The sequence below is a fragment of the Rhincodon typus genome, chromosome 9 (assembly GCF_021869965.1).
Source record: "Rhincodon typus isolate 14 chromosome 9, sRhiTyp1.1, whole genome shotgun sequence".
NCBI classification, from domain to species: domain Eukaryota; kingdom Metazoa; phylum Chordata; class Chondrichthyes; order Orectolobiformes; family Rhincodontidae; genus Rhincodon; species Rhincodon typus.
This window is the reverse complement of record NC_063340.1, coordinates 81,615,670-81,636,814: the sequence shown is the minus strand read 5'-3', so window position 1 is coordinate 81,636,814 and position 21,145 is coordinate 81,615,670. Positions and strand designations below refer to the sequence as shown.

General features: G+C 40.0%; 1 protein-coding gene across 1 annotated transcript; it reads left to right on the top strand.

Annotated features, from left to right (window-relative positions):
• Positions 1–2,801: 2,801 nt before the first annotated feature.
• Positions 2,802–18,131, top strand: c9h1orf198 (chromosome 9 C1orf198 homolog). The gene is made up of 4 exons (XM_020537301.2): positions 2,802–3,300; positions 9,970–10,020; positions 14,244–14,840; positions 17,453–18,131. Exons 1-4 carry the CDS (start codon positions 2,941–2,943, stop codon positions 17,507–17,509), a joined length of 1,065 nt encoding a protein of 354 aa, XP_020392890.1. The 5' UTR covers positions 2,802–2,940; the 3' UTR covers positions 17,510–18,131.
• Positions 18,132–21,145: the final 3,014 nt, after the last annotated feature.

Below are 21,145 nucleotides of genomic sequence, written 5' to 3'. Positions count from 1 at the left end.
ACATCAACCTTGTTATGAATGCTACGAGCATTCAGGTAAAGTGCCTTTATGCTAGCTTTCTTACCCTCATGATTTCCAAATGTGACAGGGAAGGAGAAATTGGAAGAACGGGTTAGAGTGCTTACAGGGAGCAGGGTCTGATGTATAGTCCAGGTAACTGTGAGAGTTCATAGATTTGTAATGGATATCAGTAGCCAGCTTATCTCCAGAAATGGAAACAGAGATGTTGAGAAAGGGAAGATTCAGAAACGGACCAGCTAAAGGTGAGGGCAGGATGGAAATTGGAAGTGAAATTAATAATGTTTTAAAATTTTTGCAGTTCAAAATGACAGAAGGAAGCAGAACCTCAGCATTGGGCCCTTATTCTCAGTCCGTACAAGCAGAAGTTAGAACACTGTTCACGAAGCCAAGTGGCCAATGCAGATGCCTTGAGCCGCCGCCCACTGAAGAAAAGTTGTGGGGAACGACCCAAGTAGGATTAGAACAAGAAATGTTCCATGTACCCCACAAAGAGACAGCCATGACTGTGGCCAATGCAGGTACCCATGGCCACAGCGTTGACCTCAAAAAGATGAGGAATTAAAGGAGAAGTTGTTGAAAGTGAGGACGAACTCAGCGAGGAGGGTGGTGATGGTGGATGGGGACGGTTCAGGCCTTTTTTCCACGAATTATTGAAAAAATCTGAGACTAACCTGATGGGGGATGGATGTGTAAAAGAATTGCGTGCCATGGTGAGGAGAATGGAGCTCCTTCCCAAGAACTGGAAATTTTGAAACCGACATAAAGCGTCAGAAGAATTGCGAATGTAGGCAGGGAGGGACTGGACAAGGGGAGAAATAAATAGTCATACAGCACGAAAACAGTTATCCACGCTGACCCAAACTAAATTGTCACATGTGCCTGCACTTATCACTCTAAATCTTTCCTATTCATGTACCTATCGAAATGTCTCTTAAATGTTGTAACTGTTGTAACCGTGTCTGCGTGGGTTTCCTCCAGGTGCTCCGGTTTTCTTCCACAGTCCAAAGATGTGCAGGCTAGGTGGATTGACCATGCTAAATTGCCCATAGTGTTCAGGGGTATGTGGGTTACAGCGGGATGGGTCTGGTTGGGATGCTCCAAGGGTTGGTGTGGACTTGTTGGGCCGAAGGGCCTGTTTCCACACTGTAGGGATTCTGTATTTGCATCTACCACATCCTCTGACAGTTCATTCCACGTGGGAACCACCCTCTGCGTGAAAAAGTTGCCCCTTGGGTGCCTTTTAAATCTATGTCCTCTCACCTTAAAATTATGCCCCCTCGTATTGAACGCCCCAATCCTGGGTAAAAGACCTTGGCTATTCACCTTACCTATGCCCCTCATGATTTTATCAACCTCTATAAGGTTTATAAAAAGGTTCACCTCCAGTGAAAAAAGTCCCAGCTTTTCCTTGTAACTCAAACCACCCCCCACGCCCAGCCCCAGTAACATCGCTGTAAATCTTTTCCGCACCTTCCCCAATCTAAAAATATCCCTCAATGGCAGGGACCGGAACTCTACACAGTACTCCAAAAGTCAAGGTAGGAAGAAATAAGATCTGTGGGGCAGGAACAGGTAGAAACAATGGGTCTTCCCGGGCAGTGCCATTTGTGGATTTTGGTGGAAAAGGGTAGAAACGGGCTGTATGGAATTGGAGACTGTGAGCTAGGAGGCTGTTGGGGGTAGATCCCCAGATGAGATGAGGTTGGTGACGGTCATGGACACAATGGTCCAGGGAGAGTAGGAGGAGGTGTCCAAAAGCTGACACTCAAGCCTATGCAATGTGGAGGTCAGTACGCCATACAACAATGGGTTGCTTTTAGCATTCTCACCTACTCCTATACCTAGTATCATATTTACAAGGGTTACATTCACTGCAGCTCAGCCAGTCTCTTCATCTCCGTATTTACCTACCCCTTTCATCTTTCTCTCTCCACCTATCGACTCACCCTCTCCCACCAACTTCGTCTTTAGCGCAAATACCACTTTTTTTGTTACAGCAGCTAGCAGCAATGCTGATGAGAACTCGATACGTTAACTGTTATCTTCCCACAGTTGCTGCCAGACTTGCTGAGTTTCGCCGGCAATTTATGTTTGCGTTTCTGATCCGCATCCGCAGTTGTTTGTTCTATTCTGTGTTTACTATGCCAGTGTGAAGAAAGATGAGGGGTAAAACTTCTGTATCGATAGGAAAGGGCAGAAATAGCCACTCTATTTCGGCGGCTCGATACCCCGAACTGTCCGCGCCATCAGCAGGGCGTCGCCTAGAGGCTTGTTCTGTTGGTCGGGAATCTCTTTGTGTTTCCCTGACAGCGCTCACGCTCCTGACGCTGACAGTTGGGGCCTCGCGCTGACTAACGGCTCTCTATGTGGCGGGGGAGGACTGAAAGGCTAATTGGGAGGGGATGAATGACTGACAGTTCACTCAGACACAGCCGCCCAATTGAACGACGGTCGAGAGGGCGGGAAATTACTTTGGCCAACGGTCGATGCCGTCTCTTCTGCGTGCGGTTCGTCTGACCAATGCGTGTCGACACACACACACACACACACACACACACACACACACAGCTGAGAAGGGTGGGGCTCGAGCTGGATTGTTGGGTGACGATCGAGAGCGTGGCAGCGACGGGAATGAATGACGGTTGAAGTGGCCAATAGAGTGGCGGTTCAACGCGCGGGATAAACACTATCCCATGAGGACTGGCCATGGTTGGACCGCCCCGAAGAAGATGTTGTCGAAATGGCCAATAGATTGCGAGTAGGGGGCGGGACAATCCTAGATAATTGCGGGACGACGTGGAGGGGGGAGCTTGGGCTGTGATAGATGAGTGACGGTGGACTGGTCACTGACGGCTGGTTGTACTGGCTGCGGGTGGCCTGCGCTATCAGGAGCTTATCCCGTTGCTTCCATTCGCATTCATGGCATCGGCGGTGGTGGTAACGAGCTGCGAGGTAGGTGAGGCGATCGTCGCCGGTGGCGCTGTTAATGTCGCCGCCACCGCTACCCCTGGTCTGGAGCAGAAGAAGTTCGAATACTTCTCTTCTATCAGTCCTATGGCCCGAAGGATCATGCTGGAGAGGCAGAAAATCCGCGAGAAGTACGGGCCGCGCTGGGACACGCTGGAGCCCAGAGAGCAGGAGGAGATAATCGACAACTGGATGGTGGATCCCCAGATCCGCAGCCGGTACAACTTGCATCGCAGCCAGAGAGAGGAGACGGTCTGCTATCCCAGACTGCAGCTCCAAACCGGCCAGAAGGTTGTACATTTCGGAGAGGAGGTGAGGGGCGGATGCTTCTTGGAGTCTCTTAGCTTGGGGTGGGTTGGGCGCTGCTATTTTCGCCACGATTAAAAATTACATCGTTTTTACTTGCAAAGGAAACGGGAACAGGCGTGAGGCTGACCAAGCCCTTTAAAACGGTGAACTACAAAAGCGCCTCAATTTTAAAATTTATAAGTGTAAGAAAATCCTTGTCTACTTGAGGGTTAATTCTTTACTCATCCGCAGTATGTGAGGAATGTATCCTGGATCTGTTGCAATTGAAGCTCTGTGGCTTTTTTCTCTCCAAGTCTTGCCTGCCTCAAGTGTTTCTTATAAGGCGGCCCTTGTACAGGGAGGCGCGATGTGTAAGAAATTACTAATATTTAGTCATTCTCGAAATTTATTGACATTTTAAAATTACATGTTTGGCAAACTTCAATTAACTGCGGAATTTAAGAAAAAAATACGAAATGCTCGGAAAGCTTTGTATTGTCTAGCAACGTTTATGGAGAGCCAAAAAAAAAATTAACGTTTTAGGCAGAAGATATGGGAGGCCAGGATTTGGAATGAAATTCGGAAAAGCATTTACACCAAGCCTGGTGAAAGTTTGGAGCTCTCTTTGCAGATGCAATTGATGTTGGATGTAAATGTTAAGTGTGAGATTGTCATTTTTTTTTTTTTTCTTATTTCAAGAGATGAAGGGATATGGGGTTATGTTGTAGATTAGCATGATCTCGTGAAGGGATAGCTGAACATATGAATTACAAGTGAGGAGGCCCTACTTTGCTTTCGGAGAACATTACGGCTGACTTCAATTGTGTTCTCAATGCCGTGTTCCTGCCTACCATCAATCCCCTTTGACCAACTTGTTAGTCAAAAACGTATGTTCTTCTCCTTAAAATGTATTCAGTGACCCTGCCTTCAGTGCTCTGAGGAAGAAAATTCCAGAGACACTTAACCTTCTGGGAGAAACAGGCTCAATGGACTAAATGTCTGGCTCCTGGTTCAATTGGATTTCACATTTCCAGCATGTCCGAATGCAATAAAGTATCTTGACTTGTCTATCTTTCAAGTGCCAGCAGTTTGCATTTGTTGGTTCAGAAGGTTGTATGTTCATACTTCACAAAAAGAAACTTTCAGCACTTAAGTAGACTGAATGCAGAGGATGGTGGAAAATGTTAAATAAAATAGGGAACACATTACCTCCTGGGTAAGCAGCGAGAATAGGTGTGTGTTGTTCTGTAAGGTACTTGGGAGTAAATAGTTTATTTTGTGGATACCATCCACAAAACTAGATCATATGTTACTTCCCAGATGCTAGATTTAAGATGTCATAACTAATACAAATAATTCTGGAATAGGATAACAAGCAACCAGAGGTTCCTATGTGAACCACAGTGAGGTAGATAGGACTAGGTTCGATTCATGACAAAAGGTGCTAAATTATAGGTTAAGGATTAGGCTTCCCCAGTTGGCACTGTCAGTCATACACACTGGGCCAGAGGTAGAGAGAAGTTGTCAGCATGTGGCTGGAAGCATAAGTAGAAGAAAGAGAATCAAATTTCTTGCACAATGGGACCACTTTTTTGTGCCAGTGATAGCTGTACATACAAAAAGCTTCACCTGAACTGCAAAAGTGCCATTGCTTGTGGAAGGGGTAAATAGTGTGATTATAATAATTTAAACTAGTTAGTTAGGTGAAAGGGAAAATCCACTCTGTCAAAAGAAACTAGTATAAATAGATCAGTAGGACATGTGGGTTTGGTGGGGAGAGAGATCCAAATAAGACTTCTGTGCACAAATGCACGAAGCATGAAAGAAAGCAAGAGTTCAAACCACAAACTCAACTTGAAGAGCATATTGTAACTTGACTGGATGAAATGTAATGATGCAAGTATTCCAGGCATTTGAATTTCTACAAAGGATTTGAAAAGGACAGGGTAGGTGTAGAAAAAGGTCTGCATACGAACAGGGGGAAAGTTTGCTCTTGTAGAGAACAGGCACAGAGAAGTTGGACTGAATGGCCTCCTATCACTTATAACCTTTTCAGTAATTTAATGTTGATTACAAATAGAATTGAGGAAAAATGAATTTCACTAAGGGTGATCTGGTGGTGGAAACAAAAACAGAAGTTGCTGGAAAAGCTCAGCAGGTCTGGCTGCATCTCTGAAGAAAAAAAATCAGAGTTAATGTTTCGGGTTGATTGACCCTTCCTCAGAACTGGAAATGTTGCTGGCAGAGACCAAAATATGCAAAAGATGCAATATTCTGATGTAAATTGGATACCAACTTGTGATAATAGAGGTGAGGTGGTGTAAATATTGAGATCAGGGAGGCAAAAGCCAAAATAATGTAGTTATATGGGAAGTTTTTATGTTTACACAGCCGAAGTCGTAAAGTGATTGATTGTACTCCTAGAATGTAGTTAGGGTAGTTTTCTAGATGTATTTTAAAATCAATAAGGGAACAGGCTATTCTGCATTTAATTAAGAATGACAAAAAAAACTTAACAATCTTACTATGAAGGAACATATTGCAAAATGTTTTTGTAACATAACTAAATTTGACACTAAGTTTCAGCTGAAGATGTACATGTCATAAACCAAGATCTTCAATTTAGGGAGGCAAACTTTGAATAGATGAAAAATGATGTAACCCCAGCTAACTGAACTGTGAATACTTTCTGCTGTTTGTAGGTTTACAAATTTAAAGAACTCTATAAATGCTTGCTGCAAAATCCTTAAAATCTTTGTGTAAGCAGTAATGGTCAAGAAATTAGTTAAGAGAAAATTTCAGGCTAAAAGAAACAACTTATGCAAATGTACATGTGGTGTTCCATAGGAATCTGTAGTGGACACTGAGCTTTTCACATGTCTGTTAACTTATTAGTGCACATCCAGGTAAGCAAATAACACTAAATTAGGAAGTACGTTATGTTGTTGTAAGTAGAAAGTTACACATGAACATAGGACTAATTGAGTGGACAAAACTATGGCAAATGGAGGTCAGTACAAGAAATTTGAAGTCAATTTACTTTGGAAAGACAACAATTTCTTAATGGTGAAAGTCTAAACTGTGGAGGAGAACGTGGATAATCATGTATCCAGATCAGTAAAAGTTAATGATGACGTGCATAAAGTAATTAGGCTTATTGGAATTATGCCCCAACTATTCCAACTGTGACTCTTGTGTGGCATGAATGTTACTTGCCAGTTGTCATCACAAGCCAGGATATTGTCTGGATCTTGCTGCATTTGGACATGGACTGGTTGGTATCTGAACAAATGTAGTGATGCTGAACATCAATAAATTTCTCCAACAAGAGAGAATCTAACTATCTCCCCTTGATACAATTGTCATTGTATCTGACACTGTCACCATTCTGGGAGTTACTATTGACCAGAAACTGAACAGTGCCATAGTTACTGGATCAGATGCTAGTGTCCAGGCCCGACCATCTTCAGTTGTTTCATCAATGACTTTGCTTCTGACCTAATGATGGAAGTAGAGATGTTTGCAGATTATTGCACAATATTCACTGCTCCAAGCAGTCCAAGTGTGTATCTGTATGCACTAGAACATGGACAATGTTCAGACTTCTGGTCATAAAACAGGGCAGGACTTGTATAGTCAATGGTGGACCATGGGGAGTGTTGCTGGACAAAGAGACCCAGGGGTGCAGGTGAGTTTGTTGAAAGCGGAGTCACAAGTAGACAGGGTGGTGAAGAATGCTTTTGGCAAGTTTGCCTTCATTGTTCAGTTCATTGAGTATAGGATTTGGGATGTCATGTTGTGACTGTACAAGGTATTAGTGAGGCCGCTTTTAGAATACTGCATTTAGTTCTGGTCTCCTGCTTTGGGAAATAAGTTGTGAAACTTGAAAGGGTTCAGAAAAGATTCATCAGGATGTTGCCAGGATTGAAGGATTTGAGCTAAAGGGAGAGTCTGAATAGGCTGGGGCTTTTTCCCTGGACTGTCAGAGGGGTAAACTTGCAGAGGTTTATAAAATCATGAGGGGCATGGATAGGGTGAATAGTCAAGGTTTTTCTCAGGGTAGGGGAGCCCAAAACTTGAGTATAGGATTAAGGTGAGAGGGTAAAGATTTAAAAGGGACCGAAGGAGCAACCTTTTTCAAGCAAAGGGTGGTGGATATTTAGAATGAGCCAGAGGAAGTGGTGGAGGCTGGTAAAGTTACAACACTTAAAAGGCATCTGGATGGGTACATGAATAGGAATATGGGCCAAATGCTGGCAAATGGGACTACATCAGTTTAGGATATCTGGTTGGCGCAGAAGAGTTGGACCAAAGGGTTTGTTTTCGTGCTATAAAACTCTATTACACCATAAGTGGTAAGCAAAATTTACGCTTTGGATGTTCTGGACAATGACTATTTAAAATGATAGAATTTTTGCAGTCTTCTCTTGACAAATTTTAAGCATGAATATTTTTGTATTGGAGACTAATACTTTTATCAGCAATTAAGTTAGCCTAATTGTTTTGTGTACATTGTAGGTTTGCAGTTGATTATGGGTGTGGTTTTTAGATATTTTCTAGTCAACTTGTTCAAAGATATTATTAGTCCTGAGCAGATGGGATGTGAACACAAATCTCCTGGCTCAGCGATATGGAAATTGGCACTACACCATAAGAACTCTTTGGGTGTGGTGTTCATAATAATCATTTGAAAATAATATCAATGAATCCAGTTGATGTAATAAATTACTATATGACTGCTACCTGACCTGTTCTTTGACATGAAATTGGAGATTTTTTGTTTTTTTTTTGTTAATTTTTGCTTTATGGCTTGTATAACCTGTTCTGGATCTGAGTTTTTCACTAATTTCTGCTCTGATACTGAACAAATAAACAGTCATGTGGCATAACATGTCCTTGAGGTGCAAAGCTATTTCCCTGATGGGATATGATGAATGTTTATTGAGCAGTCTGTGTGTAGTTTGAATGTTTTGTGAGACTGCACATTGGCCAAATTTATTTAGTATGATGGAAATAAAAATACACCACTTGCACTAAATATGAAATAATCAAAGTACAAAAAAACTTGACAGTTTTTCACCACACTCTTAGTAATGGTTTCTAATATCTTTCGAAGCACTGATCTTTATCGGGCAATTAGCAAAAATAGCTGCCTTGAACCACTACAGTCCATGTGCTGTAGGTTTCTCCTCAATGCCCTCTGAGGGAAGTCCAGGATTTTGACCTAGTGACAGTGAAGGAATGGTGATATTTCTAAATCAGGATGATAAGTGGCTTAGAGGGCAACTTGCAGGTGGTGCTATACATATGTATCTGTTGCCAATGTCCTTCTGGCTGGAAGTGATCATGAGTTTGCATGGTGCTTTGAATTTCAACAATGCAACTTGCAGACAGTAGCACTATGTACTACAGAACGTTGGCGGTGGAGGGAATGGATGCTTCTAGATGTGGTGCCAATCAAGCGGGCTGCTTTATCCTTGTTGTCAAGCTCCTTGTGTATTGGAGCTGCACCCACCGATACAAGTGGGGAATATTCCATCATAATCCTGACTTCTGCCTTTGTAGATGGACAGGCTTTCTGGAGTCAGGTGAGTTACTTGCTGCAGTATGGCCAGATTCAGCCATGATCTCACTGAATGATGGAACATATTCAAGGGGCCGAATGGTCTACATTTCTTCCTATTTGAAATAACTCTACGAAAGGCTGGTATCCTGTCACCAAGTTGCCCTTTATTCTCACGTGCATAGTACATGACACCAACCCAGCCAGCACAGAGCCGGCTCCTAGAGTGAGCAGAACCCCTGTCACGTTTATGTCAGCCAGAGTTCCCCAATTGGACCAGGTTAACAGTCCCAATCAAGAAACTCATATTCTGAGATCCACCTGGCTGACTTCATTCCAATCACCATGTTATGAATATTTTTTCTTTGTTAACCATTTTTAGCATGAAGGTGTTAAGGTAACTAAGGCCAATAGTGTCTTTTCTTGAGATCTAACAATAACTGGAAACAGAACTCTACTTGAATTGAGATGAATTTTGTGTGCAGGCTGTATCCTTTGTCCTTCAGAGACCGTATGTGAGATCAAATACTAGTAGGACTTTGAACTGGTCAGCTATTACAATGTTTCAAGGAAACACTTCAACTTTATTTTGAAACAAAATATAATACAATAGTTGGGGTCTGTTCAGTATAATAAAATAAACAGTTACAAAAAGTCAAGGAAAAGAAAGTGGAGACTGAAAGAATTGAATGAGCAGCAAAAGCTTCTTGTGCTTACTTCAGACCTTTATGGTGTTAGGTGTGGTTCAACGAATAAGAGTCACCTGAATCCGGTTGTGGGGCTTAAGTTAAATTCAGAAACCCAAGCACAAAATCCAGACTGAGTTCAATGCAGCAGCAAGGGTTTGCTGCACTTTAAGGTTTATGATTGGTTAAATTGATGTGTCCTCAGGTAGTCTTAAAGACTTATTACTGATTATCTGGTCACTATCCATTGCTGTTTGTGGGACTTCACTACATGGAAATTACTTGCTACATTACAACAGTGATCAAGCTTTAAAAGTACTTAATGGACTGTAAAGCATGCTGACAGCTGAGGCCATGAAAGATACTATACACGTAACATTTTATTGTGTTCCTCTATGTATCTTGTAACAAACACATTTTGAAACTTTTTTTTTACCATTTTAGGATATTACATGGCAAGATGAGCACTCTGCACCGTTCTCTTGGGAAACGAAGGTAAACCATCTCTATTCTTCCTTTATCATAGTAAAGATTGGTCATTTGTTTTTGTGCATAAAATGTACAAAAAATTAAATCCTGTGTTAAGTATACATGCATTTATTTTGTGCTCAAAAACAATCTGAGTTTTTACTTATGCGTTCGTTTGGTATACAACTGCTGCTTATCAAAAAGTAAACTAAATGCAACTGAAATGTACTCAAACCATAACAGCAAAACACATCATTGAAGTTTCTAAATGAGGATATTTGAAAAATGAATTAATCCACCTAATAACATTTAATATCAATGTTTCTTTTCCTGAGGGCACAGCTGTAATTGATATTGTGGCAAACTACTTATCTTTTGTGCCTTGTTACAGACAAAAGTGATGCAGTGACAACAAGTCACTGGCATGCTTATTTAGCTATGACGCAGATTGGGGTTCTCCAGCATTTTCTCTTGAGGTCCCCTTCATATTGTGTTTCCCAAAAAAAAATGGAGTAACAAGTTTTTTTATACAATTAAAGATTGGTATTGATTTGTTAATGTGAAATCAGTTTCTGGTGCTGATCAACAATCCTGTCATGAATTGGAAGCGTTTTGGCAAGTGCACATATATGTCTTAGTGGCTCTGTCCTTTTGTTTTCTTTGCATTGTATCAGCCATGGCTCAGCTGCTAGCATTCAGTTGGAACTCTTAAGTCATGTGATTGTAGGATTTAAGTCCTATTCCAGACTGTAGACATCAAAATCAAGGCTGACACTCCAGTATAGTACCAAGGGAGTGCCAGAGTGTTGGAAATGCCATCTTTCAGGTGCGACTAAAAACTGAGAGGCTCACTCAGTTGGGTGTAAAAGATCCTCTGAAGCTATTTCTGCTTTCTTGGCCAATATTTATACCACAATCAACAGCACACAACTGGATCATCTGATTTGAATTGCTGTTTGGAGGTGTTTACTATGCACAACTTGGCTGCTGCATTTTGTAAATTACAAAAGTGACTACATTTTGAAAAATATTTTTTTGGATGTAAAGCACTTTGGGATATCTGGTGATCATGAAAGATGCTAAATAGATAGAATGTTTGTTTTTAATTGCAAAAATGTTAGTTAAGTTGGTTGTGCAAGATGAGGCCATCACTTTTTGATGCCATGTTCAGTTGCACCTGGGCTAGTGTAATTGTGCTTCATGTGTTATTTGAACAGGGGTGACTGGATGACATTCAGGACGGGGAATCCTAGCTGAGTTTAATTTTTCCTTACAGCAGATATTGGAGGTATTCCTATTGTCATTAATCATAAGATGGCCAACTGAGTGCAAACCAGGAAACTAACCAAGGCATTCCTGTGTTAATAGTGGATTAGATTTGTATTTTTCAGTGATTCAGTGGAGGTGTACGACAGGTCTAGATGGCATTTATTCTGATTTTATCAGCACTCTAGGACTGCTGGTACCACATAGGATGTTGTTTGTACGAGCAGTTTGATCCAGTCTTCTTTCACCCCAGTACATGTTTTAAGTGTACTTAACTGTGTTCAATGGTTACACCTGAATTCCAGTACAACTGAGTGAAAGTTACTAGTGTTAATTACTTAGTAGTGAAAGAAAAAGACTCAAACCAAAGGTGAAGGTATTCAATTTGGCAATGTTTAAAAACAATTGATTTAAAAATCATGTGGTATAGTGGTAGTGTCCCTACCTCTGCCAGAAGGTCCAGGTACCAAACCCAAACTGTCAGAGGTATGTCATAATCTGAGCAGGTTGATTTAAAATAACTATAACTTATTTTCTTGGCATGTGAATGTTGCTGGTTAAGCCAGCAATTCTTCCCGTCCTTAATTGACTTTGAAATGGCAGTGGTGAGTCAAATATATACAAGACTTGAGAAAATTAAAAACTATAAACAATTGCCGGATAAAATATGGGTGCTTGTTCAGCTTGGTGCCTGGATTGAGTATTTTTTCCCCTGAACTGATCAATTCTGAGACACGTTCAGGTTCTTAAAATCATTAAAAAAAGCAAAAAAAAAAGTAAACCTGTGGTCAAGAACACCTGAAAACAGATTTAAAAGTGTGTAATTAGTGAGTGGCAGGCTGAAATGACCAGCAAAATGACCAAGGAGGAGTCAGAGACTAAGGCCTGTAAGACTAAGACTAAGAGGAAGAACGGACAGGAGAGGTGACTGAAGACAACAGGACTGTTGGTTGAAGCGTACTTGTTTTTAATGTGAGGAGTATGGCAGATGAACTTAGAGCCTGGATTAATACATAAACTACGATGTTGTAGCCATTACAACATCAGTAGCTGGTGGAGAGAGGGACAAGACTGGCAGCCTAACATTCCATGATTTTAGATGTTTCAGGTGTGATAGAGATGTAAAAGGTTGGGTAGGGGTTGCATTACTGATTAGAGGGAGTAAGAGTAAGGGAGTCCTGGAACTGTACAAGATGCTGATTAGACCATATCTGAAGTACTGAGTAGTTTTGATTCCCTCATTTAAGGAAAGATATCATTTCATTGGAGGCAGTTCAGAGAAGTTTTGCTTGGATGATCCTCAGTACATGGGGATTATCTTTTAGTAAAGGCTAAACAGTTTAAGACTCTACTCATTGGAATTTAGATTCTTAAGGAACTTGACAGGATAAATGCTGAGAGGATGTTTTTCCTCCTGGCAGAGTCGAGGACCAGACGGCATAGTCTCAATTCAGGGGAGCCAATTTAAAACTGAGCTGAGGAGGAATTTCTTCTGAGGGTTGAGCGTCTTTGTAACTCCACAGCACAGAGCCATGGGGGCAGTGAGACCCTTGACCAGTAGGGAACCCAAGAGTTATGGGGAAAAGGGCAGAAAAGTGGATACAAAGAGTGCTGGGTGAGCAATGATCCTATTGAATGGCACAGCCAGCATGAGGGGTTGAATGTCCTGCTCTTGCATTTACCGGAGATTGTGGAAAATTGACTGAATTAAACCAGTGACTTACTGTGGCCACAGGAGTGGATCAAAGACGAGGAATTCTGAGGGGAGCCACTTGCTACTTAACTCAAGTGCCTGCCTTGGCAAAAGCAAAGGGGGGAATATTGTCCACTTTCCTTGATGAATGTAGTGCTAACGACACATGTTCTGCATTATCCAGGACAAAGCATCCTGCTTGATTACCTCATCCACCACCTTAACTATTCACTACTTTCTCCATTGTTGCATATTTGTACCATCTGCAACATGCACTGGAGAACTTAGAGCTTCTTTCAATAACACTGTTGCAACCCGTGACCTCTACCACCTAGAAAGGCAAGGGTATTAGGCATGCAGGAACCCCTCTGGCTGCGTGAACCTCTAAATTACACACTACTGATGTAGAGGAATTTCTTATTTATTTTATGGGATGTGGATGTCGCTGACTGGCCAACATTTATTGCCCATCCCTAGTTACCTTTTGAGAAGAGGGTAGTGAGCTGCTGCTTTGAACCACAAGTCCACCTGCTGTGGATTGATCACAATGCCACTGGGGAGGGAATTCCAGGATTTTGACCCAGCGACAGTGAAGGAACAGCAATATATTTCAAAGTCAGGATTGATTGTGGCTTGGAGAGGAACTTGGAGGTGGCAGAGTTCCCATGTACCTGCTGCCCTCATCCTTCTAGATAGATGCAGTTGTGGAATGTTACTGTTGCTTCAAAAACCTGTCAGGTAAAGGACAATCTGCTCTGTACCTCTTCCTACATTTAGTTGTTTTTGAGATTGAGTTCAAAATTGTTGCAGTTAGATTTTATTTCAGCTGCCAATACATTCCATTTTTTAATGAAAGGATATGCTTATATGCTGCTTTTTAATTGGAAAAATTTTTATAGGAAGGTATTTGTGGGAAGAATGTTATTTGAAAGTACTTCTCCATGGGAAAGAACATTGATATTTCCCAGAAAGTTGTTTTTTGGACAACCATTACTTTGCAGATTGACTGTATAGGAAACCAGGAGGTAAGTCACTGAATTAATGTGACAACAAAGACAAAACCTGAGATCTCACAAAAAGCTCAATGCCGAGCAAGAGCATGTTTCCTGTGTAATGTGGCTCCAGAATTGTTTCACAGTCCATCATTGGTCACAAACTCTTCTACGCAACCTCTCCAGAAAAATGTTGCCAAAAAAATTGTCAAATTTAAATTTCCGTATTGACTTTGAACTGAAAATATTTTGCCTTCATGTTTCTCTTTTGTAAGTGCAAATAATTTTATCAATTGCAGAGTCAGATGGAATTCAATTTTGCCTCTATTGCTGCTTCTGAACAAGGAGTTTCTGTACAAAGTGAACAACGGCAGCCTGTCAAGACATCCCAAGGAAACCATCAACTTAAAACATCCCAAGGAGGGCTGCCAACCAAACCACTGCAAAATGGAAAAACACCAAGCATAGATGGTCTTACACAAGTCAGAAAAGAAGAGTCATCCTCCTTTTGGAAACTGAGTAATGAAAGATCCAGGCTGGAGGGCGAACAATCTGATTACCAGTATGTAACCCCAAGTCAGATTAAGTCAATGGAGAAAGGGGAAAAGCCACTTCCTTCCTACTTAAGACAAGAATCATTACCTAAGGATAAAGATGAAAATAAATCCGAGAAACCTCGGGTGAAGAAGCAGGAACGAATAATCAACACAAACGTCTCATCAGTTTTTATTGACTTGGACAGACCAAGGACAAGCCAACCTTCAGTCAGTGTATGTGATGGTGTTTCCACTCATGGCCATACTGAGAAATCTCCAGATAAAAAGACTGTTTCAAAGGAATCTGTAGATGAAGAGCGAGATGACTCTTGTGCATCTGATGCACCATTATTTTCGCAGGTAAGGTTTAATGTCAATGACGTGGTTACCAGGTTGTTGTTGGGCATAACAGTAACATTATCTGAGTGCAGACTCTGAATAAAAGGCAAGCCATGAGGTGGATTTTCTTAACTGAGGGTGGTAAATCTTTGTAATTCTTTACCCAAGGGCTATGTAAGATCAATCATTTGAGGAATCAAGATAAAGTTTCTGGTTCCTGATGACATCAAGGAAGATAGGAATATGGCATGAGGTAGATCAGCCATGATCTAGATTGGAGGAGTAGGCTTAAGGGACTGAACAGCCTCTTGCTTCTGTGTTCCTCTGGTGACAGTATCAAACACTGGTGACATTAAGTGACTGAAACTGATGTACTATTGCAATATAGCTGATAAATAATAATTGATCATAGAAATGTAGAGGGGAGGGAATTCTGCTTTGAGTCACTTTTTTTTATTCCTTGTATAGGGGTGTGAATGATAATTTTTTTAAAAATGTGGCAAAATAGGTTAAAAATAACACCAACGCTTCTATATGTAGTCAGGAAAATTCTTCATAGGTGTTTTGGTAGTGAAGAACTTTAATTCCTTAAAGGACACTTTGGTCCAGCTTTTGGTATTGCACGCAGCAGGGCACTTCATGAATGACTAAAATCAAGGCAAAACATCACCTATACTCGAATACTGATTGGAAAGAGGACTCCAGTAGATTCACTGCTATGGTGAATGCCCCAGTTAATGACTGACCATCACAAGTAACAGAACTATGCAGGGCTCGTGTCCTTGCCTGAGTTAGGAGATCTGGGTTCAAGTCCCAACAACTCCAGAGGTGTGTACTAATATTGCCGAACAGGTTGATATCTATAAAGAACTATGCTTAAGCCTGTTGTGGCACATTGGTTGTGTCCCTACCTGGGACACCTGGAATCATTTATACTTATACCAGATATATCACCTGTCTGAATAGGTTGACTGGAGCATACCTATTAATAAGTCAGTTGACAACACTTTTTAGGATTATCAGTAGGGCTTGTGGGGCATATATGTTGACGCATAGGACCCTGTTCTTTGCCAACACAGAATGTGTTCACAATACCTTGTCCTTTGAGTCAACTTGCCATGTTTAAAACTTAAAACTGGGCCATTAACTGACAGCTGTCAATGACTGGCGTAATCTCCATGGCAATTGACCTCAACCCATAAGAGTACAATTTACAACCCATGAGCACTCCTCTCATACTGTGGAATTGTTTTCTTTGATTTCAAAAGGAAATACCAAAGTAGAATGCAAGATAAAAGGTTTCAACAAATTGTCTTTCAGCAATACTTCTTTTTTTCTTTAAACAATTCATGAATTAAAAATCCTTTGACTTGATCTCCGGTTCATGGCACAGCATGGTGGATCCCAAACTTTAAATCCTCTAACCTTTTTTTATACAACTGACCAGTTCCTGTTTACAGGTTATGTTCCTCATAGTCATAGAATCATAAAGCACAGAAAGAGACCCTTTGGCTCAACTCATCTATGCCAACCAGGTTTCCCAACTCAACTAGTCCCATTTTCTTGCATTTTGGCTCATATCCCTCTAAACCTTTGGAAAACCCATTGGTAATCCTTTTCAACATTAACTGGCTGACTGTCAATTCTTTATTTCCACAGCGAAGCATCTTGAGAGATTATTAAAAGTTCTCAACTGTTCAATTGTAATTGTCAGCTAATTATCCTCTTCAATGCTGGTTATAAAACATAATTAAGGGACTAACTGAATAGACTTAAGTGACATGGAAGTGCTTGTTGAGGCACACACAGTTTATAGCTTTTATTTATTTGAACTTTTTTGTTATATACACAAGCTTTTTGTGTTTGCTGCGGCACAAGCTGTAAGCTATGTTGATGGAATTTAGAAGGATGGGAACAGCTTCATTTGAAGCATGGACCATGAGTTTAATAGTCTGTTTCCAAACTGTAAACTCTAATTAAAACTAGTTATAGTTCAAGGAATTATGGATTAGTGGCTGTACCTTGTACTTACTAATTATTGGGGTGATTTTTTTTAATAAACTTTTATTAGGCAGATGTAAAAAGCAAAGAAATACCTGATTATTGCTTTTGTGGAACTCTTCTACTGCAGATTTACTAACTTGCAAGTAAAGACATATTAGTGTCCAATTCCTAAAAAGAACACACACTCCATTCTCTAAAGCTTGAGTAATACTTTATAAATTTCTGTTCTTATTGACTTGTAACCTGGCATTTTGTTAGAAATGTTTCTATTAGATACTGAATTTTATCAGTTATGGTTTTAAAATCATTCCAATAAACCTGGAGGTGATCTTTTTGCAGGACTTGTGTTTTCTCCAGACTTTGGAAATGAGAACACTTCAGTGACAGACTGTGTAGAATAAATAGATGAGGCCATGGTAAAGAACAAAGTCTGATAAATGCTACTTAAACTATCTTTTAATCATTTATTTTAAGATACCTATCCAGAGATTTTTATTAAAAGTCAGAAGGTTAGAAGTTAATTTAGTTGTTGAAAATGTTTGAGTGCTCTGCCTGTACAAGTGGAGAAGTGATAACCTGAGTAAAGTCACAATTGTAACTTGAACTCATCTTTTCTCTCCTCACTACAGATTAATACAAGTAGTTCTATTCTAAAGACTGGATTTGATTTCCTGGATAATTGGTAATTGCTTCCGCTTCACAATTCTTAATCCAAAAAACCTATCATTTTGGCTTACGATTGCAAAAGTGATACTTCCATTTTAAGTTTGGGAGTTGAGGTGGATGAAAATACTGTTCCAAGCCCTCAGCAGTCAACCGTTCAAGATGACATCACAGATTTGTATATTGTTGCACGTAGGAGTATGTATGAAATGTGCATGTGCTTTATGTATATGGAAAATAATCCCTGAAAAAGTTGTTATTAAATGGAAGCCAAATGTTATTCATCTTTTAAAATGCTCCATGAAATTCAAATGTACATTCGAGCCAGGATTCCTACTACAAACCACTTTCACGGTACCCTTCTGGAAACTATATTACAAGAACACCTGGAGAGGATTGGTTGTTCCAATCAACATTTGAAGAACAACAAGCTTAATCAATGGAAAGAAATTAAGCATATGATTGTCCACTATTAAATATGCAAGCCCAGAAGCTAAAGCAATTATGTAGCAGTCAAGTTTTTTCTTCCAAGTTGAATCCCAGGTTGTTCAAGATAAGTTTTTATACTTCAGCTGTTAAGTGTGCACGTATACCTTGTAAATGGGGAAGAAAAAATCCAAATAAAACTACTTAAATGATTCCAAAGTATGTATATTAATGTATCCATGGTGCTTAGTGAATTAGTGGCAAGATTCCTGAACAAGAAATGATTGTACCCAAGGTGGGTGATAACTACATTTGTGAAATTTGCTATAGAAAGAAAGTGGCGGAGCTTAACTTACATTACTCACCTGTTTTTCGACCAGTAAAAACTATTTTCTGGCTCAGTGCCATAAGTTGGCTGTTCTCTAATCCAATGTAAATAATTCATACAAATTTGAACATTACGGTGATCAATATGGTCATTTAAGCAATGGATCCATCTAACAAATTTAATGTGTTTTTTAACCTCTGAAATGGGTACATGAATAAGTATGCCGAATGCATTTATATCCACACTAAAGTAAAATCCTTCAGAACATGTTGCTCGTTTTCTGCATTTATCTGCTAGAATTATACAATGCTGTTCAGCACAGCAAATTTATATAGTGGAAACAGCCAGCCATTTACTTAAATTTGTTATCATACACAAGTATTCAAAATTGTAACAGTAATTAAAGAATTTAAAATAACATTGGTTTAAAGTTGCACAATAGCCATACAGAAGTAGAGCTTACCTCTTTTTAGATGAGCTGTAGACTAGATGTATGTCATGTTAGTTGCTACACCTTTTTGGAGTGCCTGTCCAAACAGTTGTGCCAGTTTGTTAATTGTAATTGTCAGCTGTCTTTACATGATGCATTTCAACAAAATGTATGTTGCAGATAAATTTTGAAATAAATTCCCAGTTATCTTGTGGTTTATATAAATGAACTGTACTGATTCAATTCAGCACGTTATTCACTGTCAATATGATCCTGTGGTGCACTGCTATGTGTGTCATCATCACTGGTTGTCCCTCCCAGATGAGGATAACTCTCCCATAGTCAGGGTGTGACTTTTGCAGGCTGTTACATTTGGGGTAGGTGAAGCATTGGTATGGCAGCAGGCTCCTTACACTGTTTTTGCGTGGCTTCTGCATTATTTTCCCCCCAACAGCAAGTCTCAAAGTATTGGATGCTTTCCTATATGCTGCTCCTCCACTTTTGGTCTCAGGCCAGTGATTCCCAGAGGGCACCCCTGAAGTGCTTCATCTGTCTAGCTGGGGGTCAGACATGTGGATGATGTGCCCAGCGTATCATGCTTTGCAGCTTCAAGCTGTTCCCACCCAAATTTGATGATAGTCCTTCTCTTCCCAAAACAGTATCCACTGTTATGGAACAGCATCATTCCACCAGTGACAATTTTTTTTCTCTTCCATTTTGTACTAGTGTACTTTACTCGTTTTTGTTACAAATGTCAAACTGTTGTAAATTTTTACACATGGTCCATGAACAGAAAGGATAAACAATGTAGCAGCTCTGAATCAAAATGTGTATCAGATTAGACTATCATCAGGTGGGAGCATTTTTAGTCCGATCTATGTGCTGCTGGCTGAGAATTTCCAGGCCTTTGTTTCAAATACAATGAAATGCAATTGTCCAATTACAGGCTTTCCTTAAGTACTCCATTGGCCAGACAGGTGCTTTTATTGTTGGTTTTTTTTTTTTAAATAAAAAGTCAGTGATTTGTGGTGGTGGGAAGGTCACTTAGTGGTGTGTGATAACTCTTTCTGGATAGAGAAAGAGGGAGGGAAAAAAAAATCAAGTTCCACTGGATAGGTTGTAAAGCCCAAATTTCAGTCTGCTGTACAAGCAAAACTGGCCAGTGTTAATAAGAACTAGCCCATGTTGGGGGAAAATTTATACTGCATATTGAGTGTCAGTCATTGATTTGATTTATTATTCAGGGTACAGTGAAAAGTTTTGTTTTTGTGTTCAGTACAAGCAGATCACAAGAGTCCCTTCAATACAAGATAACTTATAAACAAACATTCTTTTGCAAGGTGTTGACAGACCAGTTGCAATGAACGTTATATCTTAGCAAGTCTTTTTTTTCCTTCCCTCTTGGTGCAAGCAGTAGTTAATTGTATTTCACAAATGTGCAACCAGCTACCACTATCCTAGCTTTGTTTGAGAATACATAATAGGTGACTCAAGATTTATCAGCATCTTTAATTAGACAAAATTGAATTCATTTATCAAACATAAATTTTAAGTAAACAAAATGCCACTGAAAGTTCTACCATAATGTGAAGAAAAACATTTGTAATTAGGAATTTCTGCAAAACATTTTAAGAAAATATAGTGCAAATTTAAAACCATCTCAGTGGCACTATGAAAAGAACCAATGCAAGGTTAGATTTCTAAAAGACGGGTAGCCCACATTAAACAGGTTCACTTTATTTTGAGGGGTAATGTACAGTTTTCCTTTAAACAAATAATTTTGTGGGGGGGAAAACTGGAGAGTCAACCTTTTAGTTTAACAAATTCATATTGGTTATTTAGCTGTAAACTTGCCATGTGACTGATGATATTGCACTTACCAAAGTGAACATATGTTTCCAGTTCCTGTGAATGCAAAATAACAAAGGCTTTACCTCCAAGTGGAATGTGTTAAAACCCACTGGTCTGTGTAACTTCTGAAATATCAAAGTCGAGAAGAGGCAAAAGAAATTATAGCACCATAGCTGGGTGGATGTGTGACACAGATTACCTTCTGTCACTTCCTGTATGTCTCACAACCAGACAAGGGATTCAATTTTTGTGACCCAACATGATTTATTTTGAGATTAAAGGAGATGACTGAATCTTTTTCAGATTAGAATGCTCCAAAGCAGTAATACTTTTGATGTTTGAGAATGTTTCATCGATAGCTGTTGTGTCCCTCTTTGTCAAACTGCTTATATTTGAGAATTAATGGAGTGGATAAATTTTAAATAATCCAAGTCACACATCTAACAACTGTACAATGCTCCTACAATTCATGATGGCCTGCTGCAGAAAACCAAAAAAACACAGCAAACCAAGCCAGAAAATGCTCCAACTGAAATGCAGCAGCTTCTGAAATTACAGGTGTTACTGGGAACATTGTATATGGAAGAGTACATGTAAAGAGTAGGAAACACACCATTTAAAGAA